The sequence below is a fragment of the Gossypium arboreum genome, chromosome 10 (assembly GCF_025698485.1).
Source record: "Gossypium arboreum isolate Shixiya-1 chromosome 10, ASM2569848v2, whole genome shotgun sequence".
In the NCBI taxonomy this organism is placed as follows: Eukaryota; Viridiplantae; Streptophyta; class Magnoliopsida; order Malvales; family Malvaceae; genus Gossypium; species Gossypium arboreum.
The window spans coordinates 79,196,278-79,205,279 of NC_069079.1; the positions used below are offsets into that span (position 1 = coordinate 79,196,278).

At 40.9% G+C, this 9,002-nt stretch overlaps 1 protein-coding gene across 1 annotated transcript; it reads left to right on the plus strand.

Annotated features, from left to right (window-relative positions):
* The first annotated feature begins 1,380 nt into the window (after positions 1–1,380).
* Positions 1,381–8,072, plus strand: LOC108465098 (uncharacterized). The gene is made up of 4 exons (XM_017765411.1): positions 1,381–1,580; positions 5,036–5,231; positions 6,856–6,916; positions 8,011–8,072. The coding sequence occupies exons 1-4, from the start codon at positions 1,381–1,383 to the stop codon at positions 8,070–8,072; spliced, it is 519 nt and encodes a 172-aa protein (XP_017620900.1).
* The last annotated feature ends 930 nt before the right edge of the window (positions 8,073–9,002 follow it).

Consider the following 9,002-nt stretch of genomic DNA (forward strand, 5'->3'; position numbering starts at 1 on the left):
CCTTAGGCAAAGGAGATGGATTGAGTTCCTTAAGGATTATGACTGTTCGATCAAGTATCACCTAGGCAAGGCTAATGTGGTAGCCGATGCTTTGAGTCATAGAACCGTATCTGATCTGAGAGCAATGTTTGCTCGTTTGAGTCTATATGATGATGGTAGTTTGTTGGCTGAATTGCAAGTAAGGCCAACCTGGGTGGACCAGATTAAGGAAAAGCAGTTGGAAGATGAGTCTTTGGTCGCTCGTTTTCAACAAGTTAAGGAAGGGGGAACTTCGGAGTTCGGTTTAAATGGTGATGGAGTTCTGTGTTTCCGAGGAAGAATTTGTGTTCCGAAGGATTTTGATTTAAGGTAGAAAATATTGAAGGAAGCTCATGGGGGACTATGTGCCATGCATCCTAGAGGGAATAAGTTGTATCACGACTTGCGAGAGTTGTACTGGTGGCCTAGACTTAAGCGAGAAGTAACGGAGTTTGTAAGAAAATGTCTGACATGCCAACAAATGAAAGCTGAGCATCAATTACCTTCTGGACTGTTACAGCCGGTGAAGATACCACTTTGGAAGTGGGAGAGGGTAACCATGGACTTTGTGAGTGGGTTGCCGTTGACACCATCGAAGAAAGACTCGGTATGGGTGATTGTGGATAGGTTGAGCAAATCGGCCCATTTCATACCAGTACGTACTGACTTTTCGCTTCAAAAGTTAGCCAAGCTGTATGTGGCGGAGATTGTACGACTTCATAGAGTCCCAGTTTTGATTATCTCTGATCGGGATCCCAGATTCACATCTCGGTTTTGGCAAAGGTTGCATGAGGCGTTGGGGACGCGGTTGAACTTCAGTAAGGCTTTCCATCCCCAAACTGATGGTCAGTCAGAAAGGGTCATTCAGATTCTGGAGGACATGTTAAGGGGATGCGTGATTGACTTTTGAGGTAGTTGGGAGGATTACTTACCGTTGGCAGAATTTGCATACATTAACAGTTATCAGGCAAGTATTCAAATTGCACCGAATGAAGCACTGTATGAACGAAGGTGTCGTACTCCTAGTTGCTGGACGGAGCTAGGGGAGCGACAAGTTTTTGGACCAGAATTGGTGGCTGATGCTGAGGATAAGGTCAGAATAATTAGGGATCGTTTAAAAGAAGCATCTGATAGGCAAAAATCGTATGCAGATTTGAAGGTAAGGAGATTGAGTACTCAGTAGGGGATATGGTCTTCTTGAAGGTTTCTCCTTGGAAGAAGATATTAAGGTTTGGTAAGAAAGGCAAGTTGAGTCCGCAGTTCATTGGGCCTTATCGGGTTTTGAAGCGAGTAGGCCCAGTAGCTTATCATTTGGAATTACCTCTAGAACTAGACAGGATTTAGGATGAGTTTCACGTCTCAATGTTACGGCGCTATCATTCTGATCCTGCTCATGTCGTGCCAGTCGCAGAAATCGACGTTCAAACTGATTTGACCTTCGAGGAAGAGCCTGTGCAGATACTGGCTCGAGATGTTAAGGTCCTCAGAAGAAAATCTGTCCCATTGGTGAAGGTGCTTCGGCGTAATCATGGAGAGAGGAAGCCATTTGGGAGCCAGAGGAGGCGATGCAACAGCAATACCCTCATTTGTTTGGACCAGGTAAATTTCGAGGACAAAATTTCTTTGAGGAGGGTAGAGTTGTAACGCCCCAATTTTCGGGACTTCTGTTAATTTTGGTGAATTTTGGGAATTTCTGTGTTTTAATTGCTTGGCGTAGGTCTAAGTATGTTAGTGGGCCTCTAGAAAGCCCAAGTTTAGGATAAAGTCTGGGGTTTAATTAATTTTAATCCATAAGGGAAAATGGGGTTCTGGTAAACAGGGGTCTTAAATGTTATTTGGGTAAAATAAGACATAAGGAAGCAAGTGGCAAAGTGGCATGTGGCGCCACTAGGAAGGCTATAAAACTGGCGTGTAGAAGGGTAGGAAGAGCCCAGGTTCGAGCCGCAAGACAAGGAAATAAGGTGTTTATTTTTGTGCACAAAAAGGAGAGGTGATGGAACTCAAAAGGGAACTCTGTTAGGGAGAGTTTAAAGTGAAAAGGGGATTGAATAAGGATAAAGATAAGGGAGGAAATCTAGGAGCTGATCAAGGAGCAAGAGGTGGCCGGCCAAGGGACTTTAGCATGGGAAATTCGGCTAGGTATTGTAGTAGTGGGAATTTCGGCATTTGGGTGTGTTGTGCCGATTCTCTGACCATCCTTCCTTCTCCTCTTTTGTTTGTTTTTTCTCTCCACCTACCTTCTCCTCTTCTTTCTTCATAGCCCAATTCCTCTACCACTTCACTCTTCACCACTTCCTTATTCTTTTATTTTTAAACCTTTCAGCCGAATATCACAAAAGCCGAAAACTCGAAGGTTCATATTGTCTGTACCGAATTCTCCTAGCAAACCTATTGATTTCTTTTTCGTCTTTCTTCATCCTTTGTGATCAACTCTTTCTTTCTCTGAGCCCCAAACCTGTGTCGACAAAACCACTACAAAAAAACCCTCATCTCTTCTTCATAGTACTAAAAGCCAAAAACCCCATATTTTAGGGGCATAGCCGAATTGTTAGATTTGAGGGTTAGATCTACATCGGAATCAAATAAGAGCTTAAGTGAAATCATTGGCTGAAGAAACTGGTGGTAAGTTTTTGAATCTATTCTTTATTTCGGGATTTAGAAAAGTCGAAATCCCTAAAGGCTTAGGGAGGCTGTAGATTGGGCTTTAAGGCTCTAAGGGATTGTGACAATTGTTTATTATGATGATAGTGCGATTCAGAGGATGCTGATCAAAGGCTTGGACAAGGGGAAATGACTGAATCTAAACACAATTGCTAGTTTCGGCAAAGGTAGGTTCGCTAGTGCCAAAGTGCTTTGGGCCGAATGTGGTAAGGGGTTAGTTATAGTTCGTTTTAGTAGTTAGATTAACGTGTTAGTAATCTATTTGTAGGCAGTTCATGCGTGGATCTCTTCAACGAATTGTCATAAAATAGGTGTGTAACTGACACCCTCTCATAGACTAGATTGGCAAAAGCCAGAAAGCCGAAATGCCGAAAAGTCGGTATTTTGGGAATTCGCGAGTGTGCGAATGCTCGCAAGATAGTTGGGTTTGTATATTTGGTAATCTAAAATAACAACTGCAGTACGCATGATTTCGTGCATTTTGATAATTTGGGCTTAATAGGCCAAAACTCGGGTTCATGGGCCAACGGGCCCAATTCGGTAAGTATGCACGGTAAGTGTTATGATGGTACGTAAATGGTTAGGATATGCATGAAAACCCTAAAAGTAGCTAAATTACTATAATACCCTTATGTATGGAAATTACCATGATACCCCTGGGTGTAAATGACCGATATGCCCCTAGGGTTAAATTTATCTGAAAAGGATGTTGATTTAAATCTGTATGTTGTATGCCATGAATGAATCTTTGTTGCATGGGGACATGGGTTATATTATGGAGGAAGCGTCTTGGTGGCTATGCCACAATTATCTGATCTGGTGGCTCTGCCAAATATTTCTGTTCTGGTGGCTCTGCCACGATTAGCTGTATCTGGTGACTCTGTCACATTATCTGTTCTGGCAGCCATGCTGCATATTTCTGAGGCATGTAGCGGTTGGGTGGATTGAGTAGTCTCCCCACATGGTGAAAGGTTGGTAAAGGGTGCATGTGGTTGGTTATGGGTTGGGTTTTGCATATACATGAAATATCTAATCTGATCTGTTATGGGCCTATGGGCTTAATTCTATATTCTGTTCTGGGCTAAGGCCGATTTATTACATTTACGTGGGTTCACCGATATGGGCTATGGTTGGGTTAATTTTACACATGAGTTTCCCCAAACTCATCCCCTATTTTCATCCATGCAGGTAATCCCCAACCATAGTGGGCTTGGAGCTGCGAGGGATTCGGAGTGGCCACTCGTTCTGCAATATGGTTTCTTCTGGTGAATTGGACTTCATTTTTCATCTACTTTGATGATTTGGTTTTTACTATGTAATAAGACCGTTTTATTATTTTTCTTTGGGTTTTTGATTTGTATCTTATTATGATGAACTTAATTTATACTAACTATCAAAATGGGCTAGATCTATGGTTTGTTTTTAAAAATATAAATTGATTTCAAAGTAACACGATTACAAACAAGGCTTCGGCTATGGTAACATTTTTCAAATTTAAATATGTTTTATTTTAAAATGAACATAATTACAATGGTAACCTAAAAATATACACGATGTTAGAGTGTGGCAATGGTAGTGTGCATGTCTAGGATTGGATCCGAAAGAGCTTGGTATTTAAGCAGTCTGATGGACTGATCTCCTCTTTTCCGGTTTCCTGCTTGGTGCACAGGTTCCATTCACTTTAACCCTTAATGAATTAATCCTTTGAACATCAAGTACGATTTTCTGGACTAAGAATAGAAAAATGTTTTAACGCTTTGATGTGGCACGTCAGATCCGGTCATAACGTCTAGGCCAGGTTTGGGGGTGTTACAATGTCTGACTTGCCAACAAGTTAAAGGAAAACATCAGTTGCCTTTTGGGTTGCTTTAACCAGTTAAGATTCCGCTGTAGAAGTGGGAAACAATAACTATGGACTTTGTGAGTGGGCTACTCCTAACGCCTTCTAAGAAAGATTCAGTGTGGGTCATCGTGGATCGGTTGACCAAAATTGCCCATTTCATACTGGTTCGTACAGATTATTTGTTACAGAAACTGGCTAAGTTGTATGTATTCAAGATATTACATGGGGTACTAGTTTCCATAATATCTAATAAAGATTCTCGCTTCACGTCTCTGTTCAGGAAGAAGTTGCATGAAGCTCTTGGTACTCGGTTGGACTTCAATACTGCGTTCCATCCTTAGACAGATGGTCAGTCAAAGAGGGTGATTTAGATACTGGAAGACTTGTTAAGGAGTTGTGTGATTGACTTCTGAGGCAGTTGGGAGAATTACTTGTTGCTAGCAGAGTTTGCTTACAACAATAGCTATAGTCTTGCATACAGATGGCACCTTACAAAGCACTTTATGGTCGTAGGTGTCGCACTCCTTCGTGTTGGATAGAGTTAGGCGAGCGGCATGTTTTGGGCCCTGAGTTGGTTAATTCGAGATTAATTCGAGATAGATTGAATGCAGCATTTGACAGACAGAAGTCATATACGGATCTGAAACGTAAGGAAACTGAGTATTCTGTGGGAGATTTTGTCTTTCTGAAGGTCTCGCCACGGAAGAAGGTATTGAGATTTGGGTATAAGGGCAAGTTGAGCCCAAGATTTATTGGGCCTTACTGCATATTAAGACGAGTAAGACCAGTTGCCTACTAGTTAGAGTTACCTCCGGAGTTAGAATGGATTCATGATGTGTTCCATATCTCTATGTTGAGACGCTACCACTCTGATCCTACGCATGTGGTACCGATTGAGGGGATTGAAGTTAGACCAAATCTGACATTCGAGGAGGAACCAGTCCAGATTTTAGATAGAGAGGTGAAAGTCTTGAGAAGGAAGTCAATCCCATTAGTGAAAGTTCTTTGGAAAAACCAAAATTCTGAGGAGGCTACGTAGGAACTCGAGGAGGCGATGCGACAATAATGCCCTCACCTATTCTGACTAGGTAAATTTTGAGGCCAAAATTTTTTTTAAAGAAGGTAGAATTGTAACACCCCAAATCCTAAAAACCCCTGTTAAAATTATTTTTGTGTGTTTGTGATGTGGATGTATGCCTGCTTTAGTGGTTTAGGCTTTGAGAGTGTTTGAGAAGTCATGGCTTCAAGCCTTGGCTTGAGCAAAAATTTTGCTTCTACTTGAATAAACCCTTGTCTCCAGCTAATGGACTCTTAAATTAAAGTGAGTAAAGCATGGCATAAAAAGCCTGCTAGCCAAGTGGTAAGTGGCGTGTGGAGTGTGCAAGGGATCTAAGGTTCGAGTCCCTGCTTGTGCATATGGAGATTAGTTTTACTGATGGCCCTGGGAGGAGGTTTTGTTTGACTGAAACTCTGCTTGGTTAAGTAGAGTTTGAACTTGTTAGTTAAGGAGATAATGGGGGAGTGATTTGAGGAGGATTATGTGGGATTTGAAAAGGGGAAGAGTTGTAGCTGAATAGGTACTTTGACTGTAGGAATTCGGCTTTGAGTTTAGGGAGCTTCTCTTGCTATTCATTTCGGGTTTTGGTAATTTTTGGTTCTTTTTTTGTTTCGAGTACCTTTCGGTTTTTGTTAGTTCAATTCTACTCTTCTCTCTAGTCCTCTAGTTTACCGATTTTTGTCCTTCACTCCCATTTTTCTCAATTGGTATTCTTCTCCTTGGTCGAATATCACTTGTCCTTCCTCGCACAAACCCTTTTCAATTTTTAGCCTTGCTTGTGGACTGATTCTTCTCCCTTGCTCTCAATTGATCTTTCTTGATCGATTACTCCTCCTCTCCCTCTTTCAACTTCTTTCGTTCTTCTTGCTTTGGCCAAACTTTTTCAAGGCCTAAATATCTTCCTTCTCTTCTTCTCTTTTCTGTGCCTTGGCCGATTCTTGCGGTGGGACTACCAAAATTCCCTTGGTTTCTTGATAAGTGTTATACGGTTTGTTCTCCGTAGTTGAACCTTATTAGGCTTTCCACTCAAAGGTTTGGCTTAGGTATCTCTTAAGCTGAACGGTTGTGTTTTTCTCTTTTTTCTATCTTGGAGAAATATCCATTTAACACTTCTTTTTGTATGAATGATGCTAGGGGCTCAATTTCATAACAAGGTGTTAGGCCGACTACTTTTCCCCTACAAGTGATAATTCCTTTATTGGTAAGTGTTTAAGTTCTAAATGTTTTTATATGGGATCGTAGATTCTTATGAGTCGGTTAACTGTTTTTTGTGAAGGTTAAAGCATTGGAGAGAATACGTGGTTTTGGTTCAAGAGGCGGCTACAATTGTTTGATTGGTAAGTAGTGATGTTTTGGTTAAAGTATTTTCAATACTGTGGGTTTGGATTAACCATGAATATTGACTGATGATGGGGTTGTGGTTAATCATAAGTGCTTTGATCTCGGACGTGGTTCGGCTATGACATCATAACAGGTGTGTGTAACACTGCCATTACATGTGAAACAGCAAAAGCCAAAAAGCTGAAAAGTGGGTTGTCGACTCCATAAGGGCGTGTGGCCGCCCGTGTGGCAGGCCGTGTAACAAAACATGGCTGTGTGGTCGATGAGATGGCCATGAGCATTTTCAAATAGACCAAAATAGTATTGGACCTTTTGGGCCTAACTAGGTCGTGTGGGCCCAATGTGCCTATGGGTCCCATACGGGTAAATTGCACAAAGGTGTGCTAAATGTTCGGCCAGGCTATGTAACCACATGGCTAAGGCCATTTCTGGGCTATGTGGGCTATACGAGAGTGTAGACCCACATGGGCCTGTAATATGGGTCGTGGGCCCATTTTCACTTATTGTTTATTAAGGGTGCACGGGTTGCCCGAGACGACTGTGGACCTACTGTTGGGCCAGTAAGTGTACCTGCACCTTTATTTTTAAAAATGACTGATAGACCCCTATGTGATGTATGACTATTTGAGCATGCTATTTTTACTGTATATACATTTATATTATGTTGCATTGCATGGGGTGGGATATATGATTTTGGAAGAAGTGTACTATAAGGCTATAAGCTTATAACTGGTTGCTCTGCTACAAATACTGTTTTAGTGCCGCAACCAATGCTACTTGGTGTGTAGGGATGGGTGGGTCGATTTTATCCCCACATAGTGTGTAAGGTGGGTACGGAGATGGTGTGTAGAGGATGGATTGGGTAGGATTCTCTGTTTGCATACTGTACTGATATGTTATTGGGCTTAGGCCCCACTACTATTGATACTGAAATGGGCTCGGGTCCAGACTGCTACTATTACTAAAATAGGCTAAGGCCTAACTGATACTGAAAGGGCTTAGACCCGAATTGTGTTTACTTTGATTGAATGCTTTTATGGGAATTCACACACTAAGTTTTCGTAAACTCACCCATCTATTAACTGTGCAGGAAATCCCCAGGCACAGATGGATCGATGCGACAGAGGACTTGGTGGTGGCCACTCGACGTAGTTATCTTTAAATACTATAATTAGATTTTATTTTGGGTTAATCATTATGTAATAAGGCCTCTTTAAGTTTTATTTTAATTTGGGGATTTATTTACTTGATTTTATCTGTTGGAAGTAGACCTCGGATTTTCAAGAAAATATAAACAAATGTTTTCTAAAACACCACGTTTACGCAACACATTTTGAGAGATTCCACAGTGAACACTGTTTTAAAGTGTAATAACATTCTAATAGGATTAATATTTTGATAAAACAACTTGAGTTTTCACAATGAACATACATCATAAATTTTTGCTAAGAACCCAAAGAAGTTTTATGTGGAACGAATTTTTCCAAGAAATTAGGTTTTGAAAAACACTCTAATGTGACATTACAGATTCGACCATAACATCTAGGCCAGGTTTGAGGTGTTACAAGTCTCGAATTGATTCTAATGTTTAAATTGTACCTCGAGGGTCCAATCAATGGACAACATGATTAGTTTTGGATATGAATAGTAAATGACATGAATTGCATGAAATTACTCTGTAAACTTTGGTAATGCTTCGTAACCCTATTCTAGCGACGGATACGAGTTATGGGTGTTACATTTATTAGTATCAAAGCTATGGTTTAGCCAATTATCAGACTAATGTAGCAAGTATGAGTTTAGCTATACATGACATTATATAAATTATGATAGTGTGATATCTTCTGACCAATTTTAAATTTGTTTTTCATATAGTAATGTCATCCAACCAAGCTAGAGTTGAATCCGAGGAAGCTAAAAGCACTGGTCAAGCTTCTGTTCAACAAACTGTATCTAGTAGTAGTAGAAGGCTCATGTCTGAGGGCCGAGGTGAGGAGGAAAAAGAAGCCTTCTTTAAAATGATGAACGGGTGGTTCACTAAAACAACCTCCCCTACCTGCTCCTCAACTGGTTCTAGAGGTG

Bases quoted from the DNA above. Each gene is read 5' to 3' on its own strand.
- LOC108465098 (XM_017765411.1), top strand. From the start codon at position 1,381: ATGTTACGGCGCTATCATTCTGATCCTGCTCATGTCGTGCCAGTCGCA. The intron at 1,581-5,035 runs GCGATGCAACAG...TTATGGTCGTAG, and splicing joins CCATTTGGGAGCCAGAGGAG to GTGTCGCACTCCTTCGTGTT. The intron at 6,917-8,010 runs GTAAGTAGTGAT...TTAACTGTGCAG, and splicing joins CGGCTACAATTGTTTGATTG to GAAATCCCCAGGCACAGATG.